Consider the following 23,619-nt stretch of genomic DNA (forward strand, 5'->3'; position numbering starts at 1 on the left):
GGGCTGATATAAGGTATTTTGTGGAATTACGGGCATGATAATGAGGAGTCTTGAAGTCGGCTGTGGCGTCAAGGTCCAATGTGAAACGAGAAACACTTTGCTGTTGCCATGGATTCAAAGAGATAAGGTGTGGTTTCATCGGCTGCAATCCCGATGGACGGGATCCTCGGAACACAATGGATGATCAACTCAAGGCCGAGGAAACTTGCATGCGGTATCGCAGCAAACATCGAGATGGAAAAGGGTAGCATTTGCTCTTGCTCTTGTCTCAGGTGCATATCAAATGTATAATGCTATTAGGTGTTATTGACTGCTGCCAAGATAGCATGGCCAAATCCAGGCCCTTTTGGGGACGCCCGTCCACAAACTTAGTTCCTCTTCTGACACCGCTCACCGAGAAGGCTGCAGGAACTTCGGCACTTGAACCCATATACCCCGGGGTCTGGAAAACCAGTATCAAATGGGAAGAAGGGGAATTCCCTTTATCATTACACCTTGTACTGTTCAATACGGACATAACGGCATAGGACCCCGTTCTCGTCGTCTTCTGAACCCGACGACCCGACGCACATGATCATCAACCTCACCGGGCCCAAACTCTCCCCTCGTCAGAAAGAATGCCACGATATCTTTCTATATGCACAGTCTGCCCTCCGGTTACCACTTCAGGAAAGGCCATGTCATAGATAAGCTCGAAATACCAACACATCACAGCGCTTCTCTTGCCCCCGACCGATCTCGGCTCCATCGGGTTCTAGTCCCTGGTGAGCCTGGCTCTCGGCTTCAGAACCCGAGTGTGCGGGGTTGACCAATAACAGCATCGACAAGTCTCGTTTATTGCCTGTTGCGGCTCATGGACCTCGAGAAGGTGAGTCTAAACCCAATACGACCGAACATCGATAAGTCAGTGGCGCACACTGAACCCCTCGTTCGCATATGCCAACCCCATGTTTGTTGGCTGCACGCTATGTAGGTACGAGTCACGACCAATTGGACATTTGCGATTAGTGTCGTGACCCGTTCTTTGTCTTTTTGATCTTTGGCTGATCTTCTGTCACACGACCTCATTGACAAGCTCTCTCCTCACACCATCAAACCACACTGGCCTCAAATTAGTCCGAAATACGGAATGGAGTCGCCTGGAACTGATATCCGATGATAGGGGGTTGGCCTAGAAGCCGGCATTTCGCTCATGGCTTGATCAGCTGAGCGGTGCAAGAAAGCGAGCCGTTGTCTATAAGAATCTGGCAATATTCCATTCAACTCCAGAAACAAAGTTCTCTAGTTCATCAAGACTTACTGCATTAGTCTCACACTTGACAAAAGAAACCACCAACAAGACATATATCATCAACATCAGTCACAATGAACAAGATCAAGCTCCACATCGAGAGTGAGAACTTCACGGACGAAAGCCACAGAACCCCCGTCCGTGCCCTTCCTTCAACATGGTACACCTCCCCAGAGATGTTTGAGCTTGAACGGCGCGCCATCTTCTCCAAGAAATGGCTCCTCGTCTCGCACCAAAACAGACTCCCTAACGCTGGTGACTGGCTCAAGTTCAACACGACAGGTTACGAGTTTGTCGTCGCTCGTGATCGAAAGGGTAACTTGAACGGCTTTCACAACGTCTGTCGCCATCGGGCCTTCCCAGTCGTCCAGGGTGGAACTTCAGGAAACTCGTCAATCTTTGCCTGCAAGTATCACGGCTGGTCTTATGGTCTGAGTGGCAACCTCGCCAAGGCCCCCAACTACGATGTGCTTGATGGATTCGACAAGAGCCAGAACGGTCTCTTCAAGATTCACCTCAAGATCGATGCATATGGCTTCATCTGGGTCAACCTCGACAGCTCCGACAACCCAGAGCCTTGGGAGAAGCACTTTGACGGCATCGACCAGCAGGAGAGACTGAACAAGGTCAAGTTTGAGGACTATGTTCTCGACTACGAGTATAGCATGGAGGGCAACTACAACTGGAAGATTCTCGCCGACAACTTCAACGAGTGCTATCACTGTCCTACGACGCATCCTGATTTGCCTACTCTTGCCGACCTTGGAAAGATGAAGTGTGATGCCGACAAGGAATGGATCAAACACTCGAGCGTTCAGACCGAGGAGCAGAAGAAGGCCGGTCTTCAACTCGCAAGCACATATCTCTACCCCAACGCCTCGGTGGTCGTCCTGTAAGTATCCACCTACTTCCACTTCAATTAGACAAGCCTTGCTAACCTTTCATAGTCCCCATTTCATGATGATCCAGCGCTTTGTGCCCACATCAGCAACCCACTCATCAATGCACTACCAAGTCTTCCGCAACAGCAAATCCTCCGACGAAGATTTCCATCTGATTGCAGACATGTACCGACGAGTAGTCTCTGAGGATAAGGAACTTTGCATCGGCGCGCAGCGAAACCTCGAAGCTGGAGTTTTCATCAGCGGCGAGCTTCATCCCCGACTTGAACACGGTCCTTTGTCATTCCAGGATGGACACCGAGACGCCATCCATGCCCATGTCAAGCTTGAGAGGGAGGCTGGAAGACAAATTTGGCCGGCTCGACAGAAGTTGCCCGATACGGAGGGAGCGAAGAAGAACATGGAGGATGAGGAGCTTTGTTCGAGCTTGTCTTGCGGAGGACTTCAGGAAGTTTTGGCGTGGTGAAAAAGTAAGACTGTGGGATTTCAACGGTATTGGCCAGGGGCTCGGAGTATGGAGAATAGGGAGACATGTATTTCCAGGACAGAAGATAATTTACAAAGAAACTTGCTTTTTTTCTAAGTACGACCATCGTTATGTGTGTTGACGCCATGAGTTATGCCGTGCTACCTAACTCAATCTCTCGATGGCCTTGTTTGTAAGACAATAAAGAATTGACCTGCACGAGTTCAGGCCGGTGCTAGCAGACAGTTTCCCAAGGATGCGTTCTTCGGTTACTGGTGAGACGCTGTCTGCCGCCTATCAGTGACGGCTGAGCTTCGATACGACGCCCTGTAGTCAACTTCCTGCTGATCATGACTAAAATAGAGAATGCCATTGGTGATTAGTTCGGTAGGCTTTCCGATCCTTGCTATCATCGCCACTTGGTTACAGTATTACAAAGATGCAAGGTCAGAGCAAACCAACCCTTTCCGGCAATGACTCGTCAATCGCTGCGTTCGAAGATGTTTTGCATGTACGAATCTAACAGTATTGTTTATAGGGTTACATGTTGATGGCCAGTCTAGCATCAAAACATATATCTCCATCCACATAATTGTTTAGACAAAGTCTGATGCAGGGGTTGGCGTTGCAGTGTTTTTCATTGCTCTTGGTATCCTTACTGGATAGTTAAATGAATGGCGTGGTCAAATCAGCTAAGGAGTAACATTTTTGGTTGCAATTGGTGGAATTCCAAGGCTATTGAAGCGCTACTCCTGTCAAGTCATTAGTCTTGTCCGGCCATAATATGCTTATGTGCGGCTGAACTACATCTCCATGGCTTATGTTCAAACTATTGAGTCTAGGCCCTATCGTCATTTTAAAATCACGAGCTAAGATCATATTCGGCATTGAGATATAAAGGGTGATTGTCCCTATTCGCGCTCTCATCTGAATTCATCTTTGGGCCAGTCACTCGTTTATTTTGTTTTGCTCACACTCTTTCAACATGGTTTCCAACAAGCTTATTGTTTCTGCTTTTGCAGTCTTGGCGTCGATGGCCAATGCTAGCCCCTGTAAACCATCGTCCACCGCTGTATCTACCACTGAAACCACCTCTGCTGGCTTTACCTCCAACACTGAAACCGCATCTGCCACCATTGTCGAGACTGGCACTTTCGTTACCGAGACAGAGACAGCCGCGGAGACTACTGCAGATGCTACCAGCACCACTGAGGCGTCGACAACCGTTTCCGAGGCTGCTGCTACAACTACGACAGTCGATGGACCCCTGATCACCAATGCCGGCTTTGAAGATGGCACAACTGCCCCATGGGAGTTAATTAGCGAAAAAGACGACACCTTGGTCCTTGCCGGCGGTGCTTATGAGGGCGCAGCCTTAGGGAAAGTCGAGTTTGGCGTCAAAGATGGTGCCCAGTACGGCAATATCATCATGCAAAAGATCAACAAAAAGGCACTCAGGGCAGGATCATACTCGCTCGAGGGATGGACTCGCGTCGATTACTTCAGCGAAACCGGCGACGGCTGCAGTAACATCATCGCGGCATGCCTCAGGGGATCTGTGGGAGGCATTATTCCTGTCCCTGGTTCAGCTGTCCGCAAGAGCGCTGAGAGTGCCGTCGAAGACTGGTACCAGATAGCCACTACTTGCACAATCACCCAAGACATGATCGATGCGGATCTTCCCATTAATGTCGTGTTTGGATTCAACTGTGCTGAGGCCGGTGCCTACCTTGATTCTGTCGAGCTCAAACTAATCGACGGCACGGAAACTCCCGCTGAGGGCTCAACAACCACCACTCAGGCGGCTCCCGTGTTCACACATCCCTGATAGTGTGGAGGGTGGATGGGTTGCTCTCGACGATACTTGTTCTACCTTTATCAAGTAGATGGAATCTCAGTATGTGCATAATACCATATTATTTTGATTCCAGCTACATAGACAACGGCGCCAGCCTCGATGCTGCAACATTCCAGGATGTTTAGCATATCCGCACAATACTCGTGTTAGATTACTTTACCTCTATAATTCAAGTATATAATTCACATCTTCAATAGATTTCTCCATACGAAAACCTACCACGCCTCAGCACCAACGTTTTATAGTAACTATCTCTGGTAAAGAACTGCAGTTATAGTCAACCTAGCTGGTCTAATTACAGAGCTTAGAAATTAAAATATAGTCACTGCCAGAACTAAGGCGAAAGACAGATATATTTCAGCTTTCCCATAACCAAGCCTCTCACCTGCATTAGGCTCCACTGAAGTAGTGACCTTTTCCAATATCTCGGCTGTTGGCGATGCGGTGGTGTCTGGGGTTGCAATGGCGCTTTCTGTAGTTGTAACCTTCTCTGGGACTGTCGAAGAATCCGATGCAGCGTCTGTTGTTGTAAACGACATGTCTTGAACCATGGTTGCACTCTTCTGGGCCAAAACAGACTTGGGACAGAACTTGTCCATGCGGTTACGAGAATGTTCGATCCAGCTGTTGGCAGGACTATAATGGCTGATATCAAACCTCCAAATACGTCTGACATAGCATGGCTCGCAAAGATCCTCGGGAACCAGGACTTCATCGTTACGTAGGTCCAAAAACGGATCAATGATAGCTTAGAGGGGTGTGTTAGCATTGAACTGTAATTGGAAGAACACCTGCTGTGTTTACCATTGCAGTATTCTCCTGTCTTTTCATCCTTATCACAAAGCTGTATCCGGCCCTCGACCAGAGTGATGGGACCGAGTGATCGTGGGTCGCAGTTTTCAGACACGGCTTTAGTCCATTTCTGAAGAGATTCGCCACACTTGGGGGCGCAAATACTATCAGTTATAGTGAAATCATCGTCACCTCGGAGCAGTCCCTGCCACCCAGTGCGTCCCATTCCATTGAGATTGCTGTCGCAGTCGATATCTGTCAAGAGGGCTTTTCCACAAGCCTCGTTCAACCCATGTTCCATCCATGTTTCGACATAGAAAGTCGGGTAGACAAGAAAAGCACCCGCGCCGAGAAGTAAGTGAGAGGCGAAAAAGAGCTTAGAAGACAACATTGCGCTATAACTAAACGAGTGACGTTGGAAGGCGTGGAAACGAGAAAGAAAAGATAGGAAACAGGCGGAGAGCTAGGCAAAGTAGCGCTTTATTCAAATTATAAGAAAAATGCAATGACCCGCAATTTTGACTGTAGCTGAATTATGTGTCAATCATATTATTTTAATGGGACTGCCAAGCAGGTAGCCTGCAATAAGATTGCAGTTTAAGGACTAACCAGTTTGCCAAGTCGGCTCTATAAGGCGGTATAAGGCTGCTAAAGCGGAGCGACTATTTACATGCGTCAAGTGTTTTAACTAACCGAACCCCAGAAGATATGAGGAAGATCACATGTCTTGGTAGATCTCATTAGGAATAGTTGATCATGTCAGCTCAAAAGAGGTGACTAGGCACAATCAGAGGAGATAGTAATCAACCAACACATTCTTGAAGATCCATTTGATTGGTTCAACAGTTATCTAGCATAGGTATATAAAGCGAGGACTCTTCCAGCCCCATCTCAGCTTCATGCAAAGCACCTCCAACCTCGGCGAGCAGAATCATAGCATCTTGCACATCTATTTCGACAATGTCAGACCGAACCGCAATTCATTATACAGTCGACCCCTCTACCAACCCATCCACATGGCCTGGTTCCGATCCAACTGGCAGCACCGTTATCTGGAAAGTCGATGTCATTTATATCAATATGCACGGCGACTCCAACTTTCGCACCCTTCGCACTGGTACAAACGAACATGTTAATCAGGCGGTAATCCAAGTCACCAAGCACATCGCCCGGGGTCTCTATGATATTGTGAGCATGAACGTCAGTGATTATTCATGTGTGGTGGTCATGTCAACGGAGAAATCTAAAGATGAGCTTCTGTTCAAAAATGGGTTTCCTTGGGACAGGCAGGATGATCCCCAGCCCGAGGTTGTGCTGAAGTAAGATGGAATTAGAAGAGGGTCATGGGTCTGTGTGTTATGCTGTTGGTTACTGTGCCTCTACTCGGACAGTACGATATCCAGTATAGCGTGGTTTTATTTATGGGCGACCCACAGATATGAAGACAAACGAGGGTCATCTGAGGAACTTTTGCTATCTTGTTGAATTGAGATGGTGTGATGAAGAGAACCAACAAAATAAATCACTGTAAAATTATATGCAGAAACTTAAGGCCCTGTATGAATCCATATCTGGGGCAGGGCTCGTTCAAGTGGGAGTTGATTCAGACCAAGAGCTTTATCAAGAACACAACATCCCAGAGCCACTCTAATGTTTAAAGAGACTGGAAACTCTGGACTCGTCTAGGGATCCCATCCTCTGATAGTCCTAGGAGAGACAAAGCCCGAGTGTCCTGCCCTGACCAGAGGAGCATCATATATGTGAGCTTGCATTAATCCAGGCCCAGCCGCAAAACGCGCTTTGTTGTCAGTGGCTTGTAGAGAAAATCGCTCGTGGCCAGAGAGGACAAATTTTTAAGGAGCAGTAGGCTCAACCGTGTTCCGAACACACTGAAAGCAACCCTGGTCCCAAAACGCCCTGCTGTCACCCTGGCCCTCGCTAAACCCAATCTCCTCCTCGGTTCCTTTAAACAGAAAACAAATCTTGAAAATCGGTGCGCCTGTGCCAGGTGAATAATTCTCCGCATAGAATGAAACACAGTCCTCCGTGTCGCCGCAAAACTTGGCGCACTCATTGATATTCTGCCTAAGTTCGCTTTTGATATAATAAGGGTTGTTGGTGGAATGGTCATAAGAGTCTGGCTTTGCGCAGACTTTGTCGGCAGGATATGGGGTGATGGGAGTCCATGCTGGGCAGGGCGCACTCGATGTTGTGGTGCTTGGGGCTTCGGAGGAGATTGTTGTTTCGATTACCGAGGGTAATGTGCTTGTGGGTTCGATCGATTGCGAGGCTTCGGATGAGACAGTTGTCATTGAAGACGAAATGATGGCGGAATCTGTTGTTTTTGGCTTGCAGGCGCCGCCGTAGACACCCAATGGGGCCATGGCTAAGCAAGACAATGCGAGAGTTTTGAACGACATTTTCAATTGTGATATGGTAATGTAGATGCCGAATTTGAGACAGAGGATTCATGCGCATTATAGGCAAATGCTGTAGATAAAAAGGAGCATGGGAAATTACAATACGACGAAGTATATTCCATTAACTGAATTGGGTTTGAAATGATAGAAACTATTGATTTCTATGCCACAAGTGGAAAGGCTCCTGCAACCGATGCGCCCATACTTACTTATTTCATCCTAGCTTCAGATAACTATCACTAACAATTATGGTAGCGCACTACATAGTACCTCATCCGATACGGACCAGACACTCATGTGAGATAAGGTATTTGGAACTTAGATTATTGATTGCCCAGACAGTCTCTACTATCCAGTGAGAGATTCATGCACAGATATAGTCGACGAAATGGAGTTACGCATATCACATCTCGCATTTGAAGATGTAAAATAATTTTCCATTATGCCTGAAACGTCGGACTAAAAATACAATAGCAGCGAAACAGCCCATCTGGATCCCTTCGACGTAGGGACGTTGCAGTCCAGACTATCTGCACTTCAAATCGGCTATGGGACAGCCAACACAGCAGTTGTTCTGCATCTTGTCCTTTAAAATACTCTTCCCATGGACGGAACGCAATCACTATCGCAGAGCCTGGTACCAACTGGAGTTTTTAGTACTTGGATGCAGCCCAGAGGAGATATCTTAGCCAGGAACTGATATCCCCAAGGCTTTGATATAGTAGATACGTCGAATTTGTTTCTGGGCTTTTGGTTGTCACTTCGGCTTTGATCAATATTTCAGGAATTTATGGGGCCGCCGATAACTCCTCACTGGCAGAAAGGTTACTGCTATGAGTATCTGGCTGACGGCCCAATCAATGCGGTTGGTGCAGTATGGTCTATCAGACATGGTAGTCTTGCCTAGCTTGGGCCATCAGTCGAGAAGCTGGCTTTCCACTCCATCTTTACCCCAGCCAGCTTGCACCTTAGCCAATGCACACTCCTATCTGGTCTTTGATCTGGTCAGCTTCAGGGACTGCCATCTTTGGATATCTGTATCTTGGTTCTGGCCTAGCCTTCAACTCTCTCATCTCAACAAGAATCGTACTACAGTAGGTATTCCTTCCAGTCTTATGCTTAGTCGGGACTGGTACAACTTCCAACATGGCCCATTCTAGTACCCAAGACTTGGGATTTTAGCCAATCTTGTGCATCCACTGTACTTGAGGGTGTTGGTGTCCTGACTGTATGACTGTGGCTCTTCATGTGAATAGCCATTATAAAGTCAAAGAGATACTGGATGGCCAGCATCTCGGGTGTATCAATGCAGGCATTAAAATGCTATATAATTTATACCGTTATGCTAAGAGTGACAACTCTTCCGGTTGTCTTCTGTCTGCACTGGTGGACATGTCAGTGGGAATAAATCTTGACACAATGAAAAAACTCAAAAGGTCAGAAGGACTGAACCATGACGGACCAGATATTCTCGCCCTTGGGTCAGTTTGTTCACCGCTAGTTTTGAAACAAGTGACGTTGATTTCTTGTTGTATCGCATATGAAACTCGCATCTAATCCAATATTGGTGAGACACAACTGAGGATTATCTGCAGCTGGCCCCAAGACTTGATTTTCTGAGGAATACAGAAGCATCCTGTGTCGCGACTCGGGTCTACAATTGGATGATGTGACAAAGGTGCGGGGAATATATATCTAGTGTCTCAGAATACCTGTCTTCATAGCAAATTCTGGCTGGCATCATTCCTGCCGCTGTCTGCTTCACCACTCTCGAATACATGTGGCTGGGAGCCCTACTAGACGCTGTGGAAAGTACCGCATACTGCAACTTCGGGTCAATATGGCAATCTCCACGGCGTTGAGTTTGATCAAAGTTAAACCTCGATAAACGCCGGAACGACCCATAATGTTTTGGAGTAGGACGGACCCAAGATGGGCATAGCCATGTTGACGATCTGCGGCAGTAAGATTATAGCCAGAACTCTGATCAATTGTTGTCATAGATTTGACGGCTAATAATAGTTATCCATTGTGGTGCACCCAGTCAGGCTGTCAGGATTTAATGTTATGCATTGCCTTAATGACTACTGTAGTCTAATGGATCTGCAAAATCATCATGACGCATTTCTTATGCGTTGCATAACAAAAGATCCACGGCGCTTTCAGCTGATCTTCACGCTGTGAGACATTGCGGTGACGTGGCTTGAATATTGCATAGAAGGTCTCATAACCAGTTGCGAAGGTCGGTGTGCTCTCACCGTTTGAGAAAGTAAATGAGAGTGAGGCTGGGCAAATGCCTCAGTCGTGACGACATTGATATGGCTACACCTGGGTTTCTCTAAGTATATATAGTGGCACATCCATGCCTATCAGACTTGCTTTACCAAGCTTACTTTTATCCAACCCAACAAACATCATCATTACAAAAACAAACGACACTATGCCTGTAAGAAACCATTATTGTTTTTCTTATGAGCGCATTTAATGTTAATACGTATTAACTGTTTAGGGAATTACTATTCGCTGGGAAGACCCTGAGAAATGGCAGACTACCATGCAAAAGGTAGAACAGTAAGTATCGTCCTCATTAATGTTATTTGAAACAAATATGTTCTCTGACATACCTTAGGCTACTCGAACAGCATACGGGACACAAAAACTATCCCTCAACAAAGAGTCTTCCGCCGATCATGTTCGGTGTTGAGTGTGTCACCCCCCAAAATACAGATTAAGACGGCATGCTAATAATATTACAAGTATGCCACAGAAAGGCATTGATGAGTTGAAGGAATTGGACGGTGTAATGGTGGACGTCCATGATGATAACTGATGGAATTAGCAACACGGGAATGACTGCTCAATCGTGTTTATATCAATAATATTGATTGACCAGCAGGTCAGATTTTGACCGGTAGTACCTGACCTTGTTGAACCTCGTGTGACGGCTTGGTAATTTTACAATGTGAAATGAAATAAAAAGTTGACAATTGTTTCATTTATTCCGTGTTTGGTTCTTTCAAATCTCGCATTTCGTTTATCTATATGGCGAAACCTCTGGCAATCTTTACTGCTGTCAGTCACGTCAACAGTGACATGTTCATAAAAATTAAACGGCATACAAAATTCCAAATCTCTAGTCAACATCTCTTCTTCATATAGCAGCCCCTTGTATCTAATCTGAACATGTGAATAAAGTTACAGCGCTCCGATTATCCACTGCAAGATCAAGGCTAAGAATATATATTTCAGGTCCCGAACAAGCACACTAATATGTACATTTAATCGGTGGTGACCATTTGCCAGTTGCCGTCAGGGACATCGCCAGGAAGATACTTCTGAACGCAAACCTCTCCGCCACCGATACCCAAATTCTCGCGAGAGCAGTCGCCGCTGAGATCAGCTTCGGCGCCTAGTACAAAGTGTCAGTTCGTCGTCATGAGATAATACAGGATATTAACTTACAGTAAAGAAGAGGAGTAAAGGTAGGGTAACCAGCATGTCCAGGTTCGGGAGCCATGCTCTTCGAAACAGATCGCTGCTCTGACTCGCTCTTGCTGATTTCATAACTATCAGAGAAAGAGTTGACGAAAACAACGTACTCGGAGAAGCCAATCTCGGTGGTATCCGTGTGACTCTCGCTAGTGGTAATCTCATTGCCAGCAGTGTAGGTCCAGGTCTGACCGCAAGTGGTCTGATCAAGCTCACAGGTCTCTTCGGGGCCGACCTGGATCTGTTTACCGAAGGTGGTGTAGAGATCGCTCTTGAGGTTGATGATGCACTTGTCGTTGCCCTGACGCTTCTTCAGGATGGGCGCGCGCTTGAGCTTGGTAACGTCCTTGGCCTTGGGAGCAGGAGGGGCTCGTTCAGTGAGGCTGCGCTTGGAGGGCCAAGTGCTCACATCGTCGTTGCAAAGAGATCCACAGCAGTAACTGTCAAGATTGAGTTAGAAACACATTAAATCGAAGAATGGGGGTGAACAAGTGAAGTGGTACTTACGCATATCCAAACTTCTGGGTCAGTTCCAAGTCACCACAAGGCGTCTTATCCTTCTGAACCTTGCGGTAAAGTCCATTGCGGCAAGGCCAGATATCTCCCTCCTCCTGAGAACCAGGAAGGTTGAAGAATAGCATACTGCATCCCTCGCCAAACTTGGCGGTATCAATCCAGACGGGGTATTTACCGTTGGCAGTGGTAGGCCAGCCTGTAGGAACAATGGTAGCCGAATTGCAGCCAGAGTATTCGTTACCCTTGTCGTCTGTCTGGGTGTTGACACCCAGCTGGAAAGACTGAACGTCAAGGTCATTGGGGTCAGGGTTGCAGGTTTCCTCGCTGTAGAAATCCATATTCGTAAACTCCTGGGCTTGAACCCGGACGGCTGCGAGGGCCAGAGCAAGAAGGGAAGCTTTGTTCATCATGGTGAAGACAGATGATACAAGGGAAGAATTCTGATGGTGTTGGCTAAGCTCGTTGAGAAGCGTCAGGCTAGCTGTGTGGTCTGAAGTTTGTGATGATGATAAATTATTTTCTATCTCAAGGACCATGGTTCTTATAGCTGGCCGAAGATCTCTCAAGTTGATCAATTGTATCGACCAAGATCGAAACAAATTGCAATGACGTATTTCTCGTGCTCGATTCAATGGAGTCTTCCTCGAGATATTGAATCTCTTCCTGGAGGATTCAAAGGATTCCTTCCGAGCGAGACCGTCCGCCCACATTGGTGCATCTCTTTCCAAAAACATATCAAGAATCAAGCTCGTGCCTTGCGTCTATCAGTGAACAGCCTCGCGATCTGCAATATAGCGGAAACTTAACCTGTATACCCATGTACCGTGGCCCGTAAAATCTCCTATAGGAGAAGATAACCCCCATAGTATCCGTGCACTTTATCCTCCGGTTGGCTGATAAAGAACCTAGTGGAACTGGCGATTTCCCACAAAAGGATGCGCCAAGCCTAGGGGGAACAGACGGGAATGAAACGTCAACGGTTGCTTTGGGAATAACCCCACGAACATCTTGTGCTGAGTAAATTATCATATCGTCATAGTCCGCAATTGTCACCTTGTCAATCCACTCTAGAAGGATTCTGCGATAGCCCGTGGCTGAGCCATGGTTATAAACAAGTTTAAACTCGTCTGAGGGATCTGATCGACACAAGGCGACCAATGAGCAGCTCTCCTCAGAGACATCAACCTCGCCAAAGCTAGATCCTTCAATGCAACTGCCTGTCACTTTTTACTTTGATAGACACGACATACTCTTTTAGTGTTTTGATACCAAATCGGGATGCTCGGCTCCATTTGTCGGGCTTGTCACTATTTCCCGACCGAGGCCGCTTCATAGCCGAAGACACTAAAGTGACCACAGATTACCCAAGCAAAGTCGGACAGTTGTTTGAACACCGCTCTGCAGATCATTCAGGAACGCGAGATTGGTTCTAGCTCTTGTCGATACTCGAGATAACCAAGATGCCGAACGGGGAACATTTACGTCATGCTGTGCAAAGGATGGAATCCTTCGTCGATGATCATGATGAGAGAGCAGAAGCAAGTTAGACGCGTTCTTTCGAAAGGATGAAGTTGCCATGAATCATACTCTCACGACGTGTATAAAGATCTGCCATCAACCTCCTCTCAATATCACTCACAATCCAAGCCTACAAGCACAAACCTTCAAACCAACACTCAATCTCTATTTCTGAATCATCTCACATATACCACCAAACATTCAAACAACTCTTCTTTAAAACCCACTCAATCAAACAAACTACCCAACATGCACGCCCTCAGCACTCTCACCACCCTTACCATGTCTCTCTTCGCGGCCCAGACCGCCAACGCATGGCTCCTCGAATTCTGGGGCACCCAAAACGTCTGTTCCAAGCCCAAGGGTAGCGCCGCTGACAGCTCAGCCGGCGGACAGCCCGGAGAGGGCAACGACTGTATGATGGCCTACTACGACCTGGAGGCGATGCTCGTCAAGGACTGGGACGAGGGATGCACTGTCAGACTGTACAACGGCAAGGGCTTCAACTGTGATGGTGACCTCATTCTCGAGTACACCAAGGAGAAGGCAGCGGAGGAGGAGAAGCTATCTGATGACGGAACATACATGTGTCTTACTGATTTGGCTGGAGAACCTGGACCTTACCAGGCTTCTTACACTTGCGAGTAAATGTTGGAGGCTATTCGGTTTCAGAGGGGTTTAAACTATATATATACGCCAGCACTTTTGCTGGTTTTAGGACAGTTTTGTGGTGATGAATCAAAGCGACATGTTGAAATTAGTTTCGAAGCAGTATCTTTTGATGTGTTGACTCTAACCTGTTGATCTTTGTTGGGTGGTAATGCACTGCCCTGATCTGCAAACCAGTCATATTCATCCAATCCATTTCCCACCAGATCGGCAATTTGAGCTATTTTACTAGTCATCTATACATTTATTTCCGTCTGATATACTCGTTATTTTCTTGAACTTTCCCTGATCCATTATACCGAATGCATTACGCTCTGAGCCCTTTCGTTGTCAGATCAAGGGCATATAGGGTAATCGCTCCAGGTGCGGACCTCGGCAATTTGGTATAGGAGATGGACAACATGGGAAATCATACCCACAAAACGCGCGCTCTGACCTCCTTGTCGAGCTGTGACTGAGGCTAAGTTAACAACACGAGCTGATAATGGTGGGGATAGTCGTTCACAGAAGGGTATGTGCGCCATCAAGCCTATTAACCCAAACACCACGACACATACCGCTCGAGTGGTTCGATCGTGGTGATCAGTCGAAGAGGAAAAAGGAAAGATACTCCATTGCGTCCTCATCGTCCCATTCAACTAGAACCCGATTTTCGGACTCGGCCATCTTGGCCTGTACTAGCGTCTCCATTGCCGCTTGCTCCTCTTCACTAAGGAGGTGCACCCTTGTCTTCCACTGTTCTTCAGCAGGGGTACCATCTTCTTTTTCACCAAAAAACTTCTCGTCCAGGTACTTCCAATAGATCGTGTCAAACGCCCAACTCTTTCTAGCAGCGTAGTTCAGCCAAAAGCGACTGGTCGTCCAACTTTCTCGCATGTATGCTGAAAGGAGGAAAGAATCCAAACTAATGTCTTTCTCTGCCTCTTGCACTGCTGAAATCCAGGTATCAATTCTAGCTTCATAGGCCTTACTCCAATCTTCGATGCCTGCATCCCACATCTCAGGTATGTCGAGCAGTAGCCACCAAGGTGAGTCTAAGACAAACTGTGTTGGCGCGACGTAGGCAAATTCCCAATCTATAGCTCCGAGTACCTGATCATGGTCATCAATAAGGACGTTGGCCGGTCTGAAATCATCTGACCAAAGGCGAAAGGAACTCGAATTGTCTGGCGACGGTAACCTTTCCCCAGCATGCTTGGAGTAGGCGGACCACGTATCTTCGGCAAACCCGAAATTGGATAGCCGACCTTGTTTGGCTAATCTGCGAAATAGTTGTCGAGCGACGTATTTATTTCTGCAATCATCTTCAGATGACACCATGTCGTTATGCTGGAAGATGAGAGTGGCCATTTGCATTTCGGCCAATGCCGTGTACCACTCATCAGCAGTATCATAAGTCGTCCTTTCGGACGGAAAGATCGACTTGGGGATATTTGAAAGCTGAACCATGTTATTCATATTGAGGGTCATCGGTCGTCCCAACACGCTGTAGGAGCCCGGGGAGTCCTCAACAAGAGCTCCGATGCGCGGGAACTCTAGCTGAGCCAGCTGTAACATGCAACGTGCCATTTCAGCATATAAGCTTCTGAGCTTTATTTCCGAGATGTCGGGTCGCAAGACGGCTGGATCATTGAGGTCCTCACGGGGAGCTTCCAGGGCTTGGCCTATGCCTCGCCGGGACCCAAGGTCTTCAATAATCATGAAGGGCCCGACCTCAGAGTCATCCCCATGGTACAAGACTGATGGAACCCGTAGTTGAGTGTGCTGGCTTATATACGCAACTGTCGCTGCTTCTGCAAGTGTCTTTTCCACAGGAAACACGGCCTGGTTAGGGCAGGGCAGGCGCACAAGAACATTGCCAGAGCGACCCTCAACCCGAATAGGATATAAGGCGTTGAAGCCGCCAACAATAATGGGAGGTATCAAAGTGGCGGTTTGTCCGAAAGTCTGACCAGCAAAAGATTCAATCTTGCGACATGTGGATGACAATTGAACGTGTTTCACCGCTTCTTCCCAGAGCGCATCGCTTCGATCCCAGGCAAGGTTATCAGAATCTTGTCGAGCTTCCATATCGACGAGAACAATATGGGATAGAAATCACTTTGCAAGAAGAAAGTAGATAGGATGTTGCTGGGGGATTGTAGGTCGTCTGTGGGTGAAGGAAATGGAACATGGGGCGTTGTTGGTGACGGTGGTTGTGACTTTTATTAATAAATGCCTGACAACTGAATCACTGTGCATGGCCAATGGAATCAATGTGATAGACGCCGAATATCTTTCGATATGCCGCTGCACCCATCACCTGTCATGTCTGCCTTTGGCATATTTCCCCCAATCGAACGCAGCAGTCTTTTATCACGGTCGAACGTATGACTTGACCCCGCATGTTGAGTTGTATTTCTTCGTATTAGTTACGACAGGTGAATTGACTTAACGAGCAAGTAGAGATATAAAGATATTCAATGGTTCCAGCTTGCCCTAAGACCGGTCTCTCTAAGCCACCAGTTACACTACTAAACTGTCGCCTACTATTTTCAATGCATCGAGTTACAACTCTCCCGAAAGCGCTTAGTCAAAGTATGCCTACTACCCATCAAGCATAGGACTTGCCGAGATAGTGGTATAGCAAAGCTAACTTTTAATCAGACACAGAAACGTATTCGCCATGTCTTGAAACCGTGAAAATCGCGACAGTGAGGGGAAATACCAGGACGATTGTGGGTGTTTGTTATTTGTAACTGCACAACAAGGGGCTATGTTTCCAGCGCTCCAGTTTGCTCTCCATACCCCCCATGTTAGGATCAGTTACCGGAGCATATACAACGTGACAGATCAAATTTCACCTAAGAAACGAAATCGTATAGACGCTTCAGTAAAATTACAGCGAATTCTAAACTGGAAATTGTTCGTTTTGTAATCAATTTAGTATACATTTAGATCGTTAACATGATATATTAAAACTCAATTCATTGTTATATGCGGCAGTCAGGTCAAAAAAATAGAATAGGAAAAGAATTATGTAATTAGAATTAGCTAACCACACCTACTTAGCAGGCCAGAATCTTGGCAACAGCAGCCTCGGCGGTAACCATGACAATGGTCTGAATGTTGCCAGTGGCAAGGTCGGGGTGAATGCTAGCATCGGTAATGAACTATATATCTGTTAGTATCTGAGAAGTAACTTGAAGCAACATATAAACTTACAAGGTTGTCCATTCCAAAGACCTTGGTGTTGGTGTCAACGACGGAACCAATCTTGGCAGAACCGATGAAATGGTTTCCCTGGTCAGGTTTCTCAAGAAGATCATCGATGGTCTTGTTGCCCTCAAGGGTGTAGCCAGTAGATTTGTCAGTGATGGAAGCGATAAACTCCTCAAGGAAAGCCTTAGAAGCCTCAGTGTCGGCCTTGGTGGTCAGGTAAGGTGTCTTCTCGAAAACAGTGTTTCCCTTCTGATCAAGTCCCAGGACACCGGAAGAGGTAGAGCCGTGAGTAAGGTAAACCTTGATGGAGATGACACCGTCACCAGCAGCAGAGGTAGAGCCCTGGAAGTAGCGAGTCTTGCCATCAATTCCCTTGCGAGAAGTGAAGAAGATCAGACGGTGACGACCCTGGGTCAAAACACCGGAGGCCTTATCCTCAAAGATCTTGATATTCTTGGTGTCGGTACCGTTAAGAACACTGTCGGTGTCGAGCATGCCCCACTTGCCATCGGTCTTGACGTTGATGGCAAAGATGGGGTGGTCCTGGATCTCCTTACCAACGGGAAGGTCGATCCAGTTTCGCTGGGCAGGGAGAGTGACACCAGACTTCTTGGCGTTGAGGATCTGCTTCTTGGGGCCGATACCAGAGTTGAACAGAAGGCGGGGAGTGGACATGGCACCGGCAGACAGAACGACGCGGCCGTTCTTGGAAAGGTTGATGATCTGCTTCTTGCCTTCGACGGTCTCTACCTCAACGCCAGTGGCGCGAGAGCCGGATCGGACAACGCGGATGACCTTGGTGCCCATTTGAAGGCTAAAGTTGTCGCGCTTCTCAGCGAGAGGAAGGTAAGTCCTGACGGGTCCAGCTCGGAGAGAGTTCTGGACGTTCCATGAAGGCCAGCTGTAGACCTGGTGCTTCTCGTTGGGCTGCTTGAGCATATCAACAGACTTCCATCCAGCCTTGCTAAGGAACGAGGATAGAGTATTGTAAAGACCAGTGTCATAGCGCTTGTTGTCCTTGGAAGGCACAGTGGTACCGGGGTTGCGAGCATACAATCTCTCAGCAGCGGGCGCAACATCGTTCCATTTCCATCCCTTAGGCCACTTGTCGTTGAAGTCGCGCTCGGGAGGGTGCACGAAAACCATGTAGTTTACAGTAACACCGCCACCGAGAACACAGGCAGCCAGACCGGCAGTGTCGGTGCACATGTACTCATTCCAGATATCCAGGCCACCGACAGCGGCAGAAAGACCAGGGACGTCGATGGGAGTCAAGGACTTATCCCAGGGGAGAGAGTGGTTAGATCCAGTGTTGATAGTAGGGCCTCTTTGGCCACGCTCGAGAAGAAGCACCTTCTTGTTAGCCTCAGAGAGTCGCTCGGCAGTGATGATGCCTGAAGGGCCACCTCCGACGACGATGTAATCGTAGGTATCGTTGGGCTTAGCAGCGATAACCGAAGTCGACAGAGCGACGAGGCCGAGATTGGAGATGGAGGAGAAACGCATGTTGGGCTGGTTTACAGCAAGAAAGAACGTGGGTAATTAGATGGGAATGAGGAAACTGTTCACAAAGATGGGAATTGACAATCCCTTTTATTATGATGATCATCGATCTAGCATATCTCCAAGATTCCATCTACAGTACTTGCCCCCCATCGCATCTCCGTCATATGTTTCCTGGAACCCTGCTTTTAAGGTTTCATCGGGTGAAAAAACAAGAACCAAGGCAACGGTTCGTGCCTGTCAAGAGGTACTTAGTCAGTCTAGTGCCCTGATTACCAAAGCCGGGCTATCCCACTCCCACTAGTATATCCGTTGGTTTCTCGGCTTTGCTTGCGAAAAAGGTGGTTAAGGGTTTATCCTACTACGAGTTGAAAGAGTTTGCTTTGTGATCAAGTCGGCAGTTCAAACTGCAGCTGGCCAAGCCAGTTCCGAACAGCCGGTTCTAATGGGGACAAATCCCTGCAAGGTAGAAATTATTCATGCTTAGCTGAGACTGGACCTAACGATGTTGGGGATAACTCTGGTTCTGAAACAATGGAATCTTTCCAGAAAGAGAGTGAGTACCGAGTCTGCAGCGTGCCTCATCTCATCTGACCTGCGGGTTCCTGATTGTCTTGCATTATCTCATTTCTCTGCTGCGGGCCGAAAAATTATAAAGAGCTGGCCGATGCCCCCTTGGAAAAACTTGACATGGCTTTGCAAGGCAACATGTCATGTAGCAATGACAGTTCGGCACTAACCTATTCACGGAATGGATCTCATGGATTGTCACTGGGACCAAGTCAAAATCATACCTGATCGACAGACTGAGCCAATTGCATCCTTGCTTCGCATACAGTATCCTCCAACACGAGTCAACAGTGTTCAGTTGCTTGGCGGCTTGCCCACGGGCACTTGTATAGCCCATGATGTATGTATTGCCTCTACAAGTTTAGTGAAGATTAGTGGCCGTTACAGGTGATGTCATATCTTTAATATGAGATGAAATAAAGTGCTAAGCCTTTCAAGTTGAAACACTCAAGCGTAGACTTGTTCATCAATGGCATGAATCCTAGCACAGAAAAAGCAAGCACAAACTTTACCTCATGTGATTGTTAACTATGGAACTTCTTAAAGTATCCCGGAATATCCGAGATTGGCTCGTGTTTACGGGTCCTGTCAACCCACCTAATCTTAGTTGCCCACGGCGGTCAGGGCGCGTTCCGTATATAAGAACAGAACAACCACAGCCTTGTCCTCCGCTTTGAATGATCTTCATCTTCATCATTATTAATCTCACGAAATAACGAAAAAGATGTCTGTCGCTCGTTTCGCCTCGGCCCTTTTGGCCTCTTCTGTCATGGGCTTGGCTTCGGCTGATGTCCTCGACTTGCCTATTTTCGTCAAGGGCGGCTATGTACGTCGATCACAGCCTCTACAGGCTAGCAGCAAAATAGACTAACTTGTATAGAAAATGGTTGAGTTTGGTGTTGGAACACCCGCACAAACTGCCCGTCTTCTCTTCGACACTGGCAGTGCTTCTGCATGGATGGTCGACGCTGAGTGCGCCGACACCTGCACCCATATCAACAAGGGTCACCGATTCGGATACAACCTCACCGCGTCTTCCACCGGCAAGAAGACTGGCCACGACGCCAACATCGAGTACCTCGGCGGCACAATCATCGGTCCTACTGTCGAGGACAAGTTCGAAGCCGGCGGCTTGAAGTGGGATTCCAAGTTCATCGCTGCTAACGAGAGCACCTGGTCAGCCCTTGCTGCTGATGGCTTCATGGGTCTCGGTTTCGGTAGCATCCAGGATGGCGATGCCACACCTATTTTCGAGTCTCTGATGGAGGAGAAGCTCATGGACAAGCCTCGTTTCGCTATTTACTACGCAGCGGGCGAAGATGACAGCAGCGGCGACAAGGCCGGCAAGGGCGTCTTGACCCTCGGAGGATCTCGCGAGGACAAGTACGTTGATGGTGATTTGATCACTGTCTCGTTGATTTCCAACAACGGCGACTACGACCTCTGGCGGACCATCATCCACAGCACCACTGGAACGCAAAACGACAAGAAGTGCAAGACCGGCAAGGCCGAGAAGCAGACCGAGATGGGCGGCATGGACATCGTCTTCGACACGGGCGCTTCCGCCATCACATTCCCCAAGTCCATGATCGACTCCATCTACGAGTCCATCGGCATGAACTACACTGCCATTCTCAAGGGAGATCACATCCCTCTCTGCAGTGAGTTCACCAAGGATTGGTCTCTTACTTTCGAGATTGGCTTCTTCGGCAGTGAGAAGAACGTCACCATCCGAGGTGATCAGCTCAAGCGCACTGGCTTTGCCAACCGCGACGATGCCTGCTGGCCTCCTGTCCAAGATGGTCCTGAGGGCTATGCTCTTATCGGCACCATGTTCTTGCGAAACTTTTACACCGTCTGGGATTACAGCATGTTCCCTGGCACCGGTGGATTCATGGATCCTAAGCTGTCTTTTGGTTACCTCAAGGAGGGCTTCTAAGCTTGTTTCCTGACTCGGATTACCATGATTGCTGGGCTTATGCATCTTGCCCGGCGGACAGTATCCGACATTAACTATACTTTTATAATATGACTATATAATGATATCCAAACAAATATATGGAACCCAACTAAGAATGTGCCATCTCACATAGAAAAGTCTATCAAAGCCCAATTAATGCTTCCTCCACTCTCTCCAAAGTCCTGCGAACCAGTGAGGAACTCATTTAACCATGTCGTCTCATTGATCGGCGACGAAAACAACGTTAGTCCTGGAAAGTCCCACTCGAACACGAACTGATCAGGCACAAACGACTCCAGTTCCGTATATCCGGCTTGACATTCTCCACTATCTTCAGGTTCCGCAGCATCATCTGAGTCTAGGTTAAGTCCTCGCTTGTACTTTTGGATGCTCAACTTCAACAGTTGAAGGTACAGAACACTTGTATTTGAGCGACTGTCTCCTTTAAGTCCGCCAGCGACAGCTGTCTCTAGCTCATTCAATAAAATGCTTGCTTTGGCTACTAGGTCATGTTGTGATTGCTGATCGCCGTTATCGGGTAGAAGAGCAGATAGCTTGAGAAGAAGCAAACAACAAAAGGTATTCTTCGCCCAGACAAAGTCCATAGCGTACCGGATACTCTTGAGATAAAGTCGTGGCTCTTGGATGATTATGTCGAGATGTTGTTTCAGTGACGCCTTGGTCATGTCAAGAATGGTCTTTTGAGTAACCGACATGACATTCACGTTCTCCACGCCCGCAGCTCTGACCGCGCGACATAAAGCCATGTTATCAGCCCAGCATCTCTGGACCGACAAGTTTGGTACGAACCACGGCATAGCTTGGTGATGTGGCTGCGAAATGCGTATCCAATCATGGAACCAAACGTCTATGTCGAGTTTTGCATCTCTTACCAAGTCCATGATTTCGCTATCGCTTAGGTTCGCCCTCTGTGGCAAAGAAGCGTAGATCTTGGCACGAAGAACGTTTAGTTCGACTTGAGCGAAAAGATAGTGATCCATACCCGTCGAGAAAGGACTTTGGAGTAGGATTCTACACCGACGAGAGGCACCTCTGAATTTGAATGTTGGCACACCTCCAGCATCAACGTGGAGGATATAACTCAGGACGAGAAGGTGAAGCCAAACTCGTGCTTTTCTCATACGCGTGTAGTTGTTCTCCATGGTAGCCTGTTCGCTGTTGGGGAGTGCATCACCAAGAACAGATTCAGCAACCAGCGTGTCATATGCTTCCGTGAACCCTAGATCCATGGCCATGCGGGTAGCAATGGCTATCAGAATAGCTCTCTCGCCGGCATAGCATGCCTGGACCAGCAATGCCTGAACAGTCTCGAGATTACCAGTCGACGGGTTCGCTATCGCTGCGTTCAACATACGCTGCGTCCGCAATGCAAGTGTTCGCCATCTCGGATTCGTTCCGTTCAGAACACGACATCCCACTGAGCAGATGGTAGTGAACAGCAGATCACTCCGGCTGCGAATTGCTGGAAGAGAATCGTAACGCGGATCGAAGACAGGTACGTAGCGGTCGCATCCGGAAAAGAAGGCGTTGAAGTATAACTCTGCTTCTTCGTTGCTCAAGTCATCATCGCTGAAGATATTAGCAGCAGCCGGGGTCTCAGTTTCGAAAGATGATCTGGGGCGTTTGGGAGGTCTTGGGAAATGTGATGTGGTTTCTGGGGAGCTTGTACTGGTTGAGACTGCCAGCTGAGATGGAACGCTTGATGCATGTGCGTAGTTGATGTCTGCTGGGGGGTTAAATGTCTCTGATGGTGGATTGAAAGTTGCTGGAGGGGCGAATTGAAGTGGTCGTTCGGTATTAGGAACGTAGTTGGTAAATGGCCTGGCTGTGTTGGGTGCATCTGATGGTGGACGTGCTCTAAGTGATTCGATTTCTTTTTCCAAGGCTTCTATTCTCCTAATTAAATGTTAGTTCCTTGTTATGTCGTTTGATGCGGTTCACAGACAATTCATGGGGTTCTTTGGGCTTCTCGATAAAGTTGCATGTTTTCTGGAGTTGCTGGCATCTGAACGTTGTCAGTATATATGCCAGTCGTTGTATGGACGACAAGTCAGAAGAGCATACCGAGAGCATGGTCTTGAGCCATCACATTTCACCTGACAAACGCATTACTATCTTGTTATAAAACTAAAACCCCATGGATGTGTACCTTGCTCTGGCGACAAGAACCGCAGGACGTCTTGGCAGATGTTAGCCTGTGGCACAGTTAAAGCGGCATTAGACTGATAATTACCGGGATTCGTTTCTTGCGAGCACGAGGTTGTGCAGAGTCATGTCCTGGCGGGTGATCAGTCAAACATTCACCGTATCGGGCCTCGTCTGAGACCATGTTGAGCGGTGATAGCAAAGAATGTCCGATAGCAAGAATGCGGGGATAGAGTCAGTCAAGTGCATTAGACAAACAAGAGGAGAAATTGATAGGGTCACGCGAATATAATGTGGA

The 23,619-nt window shown here is 47.6% G+C and overlaps 12 protein-coding genes across 12 annotated transcripts; 6 read left to right on the top strand and 6 right to left on the bottom strand.

Moving 5' to 3' along the window:
• Positions 1-1,365: 1,365 nt before the first annotated feature.
• On the top strand, positions 1,366-2,659 carry FPSE_06697 (uncharacterized protein; the record flags this gene model as incomplete). The annotated part of the gene is made up of 2 exons (XM_009259815.1): positions 1,366-2,183; positions 2,239-2,659. 2 exons carry the CDS (start codon positions 1,366-1,368, stop codon positions 2,657-2,659), a joined length of 1,239 nt encoding a protein of 412 aa, XP_009258090.1.
• Positions 2,660-3,644: 985 nt separating this feature from the next.
• FPSE_06698 (uncharacterized protein) lies at positions 3,645-4,487 on the top strand (the record flags this gene model as incomplete). Its single annotated transcript, XM_009259816.1, has 1 exon — positions 3,645-4,487. The coding sequence occupies one exon, from the start codon at positions 3,645-3,647 to the stop codon at positions 4,485-4,487; it is 843 nt and encodes a 280-aa protein (XP_009258091.1).
• A 341-nt stretch (positions 4,488-4,828) lies between these two features.
• FPSE_06699 (uncharacterized protein) lies at positions 4,829-5,700 on the bottom strand (the record flags this gene model as incomplete). Its single annotated transcript, XM_009259817.1, has 2 exons — positions 4,829-5,265; positions 5,322-5,700. 2 exons carry the CDS (start codon positions 5,698-5,700, stop codon positions 4,829-4,831), a joined length of 816 nt encoding a protein of 271 aa, XP_009258092.1.
• Positions 5,701-6,269: 569 nt separating this feature from the next.
• On the top strand, positions 6,270-6,632 carry FPSE_06700 (uncharacterized protein; the record flags this gene model as incomplete). The annotated part of the gene is made up of 1 exon (XM_009259818.1): positions 6,270-6,632. The coding sequence occupies one exon, from the start codon at positions 6,270-6,272 to the stop codon at positions 6,630-6,632; it is 363 nt and encodes a 120-aa protein (XP_009258093.1).
• A 530-nt stretch (positions 6,633-7,162) lies between these two features.
• Positions 7,163-7,693, bottom strand: FPSE_06701 (uncharacterized protein; the record flags this gene model as incomplete). The annotated part of the gene is made up of 1 exon (XM_009259819.1): positions 7,163-7,693. The coding sequence occupies one exon, from the start codon at positions 7,691-7,693 to the stop codon at positions 7,163-7,165; it is 531 nt and encodes a 176-aa protein (XP_009258094.1).
• Positions 7,694-10,169: 2,476 nt separating this feature from the next.
• FPSE_06702 (uncharacterized protein) lies at positions 10,170-10,559 on the top strand (the record flags this gene model as incomplete). The annotated part of the gene is made up of 4 exons (XM_009259820.1): positions 10,170-10,175; positions 10,239-10,300; positions 10,359-10,433; positions 10,487-10,559. The coding sequence occupies 4 exons, from the start codon at positions 10,170-10,172 to the stop codon at positions 10,557-10,559; spliced, it is 216 nt and encodes a 71-aa protein (XP_009258095.1).
• Positions 10,560-11,007: 448 nt separating this feature from the next.
• Positions 11,008-12,144, bottom strand: FPSE_06703 (uncharacterized protein; the record flags this gene model as incomplete). The annotated part of the gene is made up of 3 exons (XM_009259821.1): positions 11,008-11,138; positions 11,192-11,658; positions 11,726-12,144. 3 exons carry the CDS (start codon positions 12,142-12,144, stop codon positions 11,008-11,010), a joined length of 1,017 nt encoding a protein of 338 aa, XP_009258096.1.
• A 1,357-nt stretch (positions 12,145-13,501) lies between these two features.
• Positions 13,502-13,900, top strand: FPSE_06704 (uncharacterized protein; the record flags this gene model as incomplete). Its single annotated transcript, XM_009259822.1, has 1 exon — positions 13,502-13,900. The coding sequence occupies one exon, from the start codon at positions 13,502-13,504 to the stop codon at positions 13,898-13,900; it is 399 nt and encodes a 132-aa protein (XP_009258097.1).
• A 603-nt stretch (positions 13,901-14,503) lies between these two features.
• FPSE_06705 (uncharacterized protein) lies at positions 14,504-15,991 on the bottom strand (the record flags this gene model as incomplete). The annotated part of the gene is made up of 1 exon (XM_009259823.1): positions 14,504-15,991. The coding sequence occupies one exon, from the start codon at positions 15,989-15,991 to the stop codon at positions 14,504-14,506; it is 1,488 nt and encodes a 495-aa protein (XP_009258098.1).
• Positions 15,992-16,968: 977 nt separating this feature from the next.
• FPSE_06706 (uncharacterized protein) lies at positions 16,969-18,628 on the bottom strand (the record flags this gene model as incomplete). Its single annotated transcript, XM_009259824.1, has 2 exons — positions 16,969-17,073; positions 17,126-18,628. The coding sequence occupies 2 exons, from the start codon at positions 18,626-18,628 to the stop codon at positions 16,969-16,971; spliced, it is 1,608 nt and encodes a 535-aa protein (XP_009258099.1).
• Positions 18,629-19,919: 1,291 nt separating this feature from the next.
• On the top strand, positions 19,920-21,134 carry FPSE_06707 (uncharacterized protein; the record flags this gene model as incomplete). The annotated part of the gene is made up of 2 exons (XM_009259825.1): positions 19,920-20,021; positions 20,076-21,134. 2 exons carry the CDS (start codon positions 19,920-19,922, stop codon positions 21,132-21,134), a joined length of 1,161 nt encoding a protein of 386 aa, XP_009258100.1.
• A 146-nt stretch (positions 21,135-21,280) lies between these two features.
• FPSE_06708 (uncharacterized protein) lies at positions 21,281-23,505 on the bottom strand (the record flags this gene model as incomplete). The annotated part of the gene is made up of 5 exons (XM_009259826.1): positions 21,281-23,072; positions 23,122-23,181; positions 23,241-23,272; positions 23,326-23,355; positions 23,410-23,505. The coding sequence occupies 5 exons, from the start codon at positions 23,503-23,505 to the stop codon at positions 21,281-21,283; spliced, it is 2,010 nt and encodes a 669-aa protein (XP_009258101.1).
• Between the last annotated feature and the right edge of the window lie 114 nt (positions 23,506-23,619).

This window comes from Fusarium pseudograminearum, chromosome 2, assembly GCF_000303195.2.
Source record: "Fusarium pseudograminearum CS3096 chromosome 2, whole genome shotgun sequence".
NCBI classification, from domain to species: domain Eukaryota; kingdom Fungi; phylum Ascomycota; class Sordariomycetes; order Hypocreales; family Nectriaceae; genus Fusarium; species Fusarium pseudograminearum.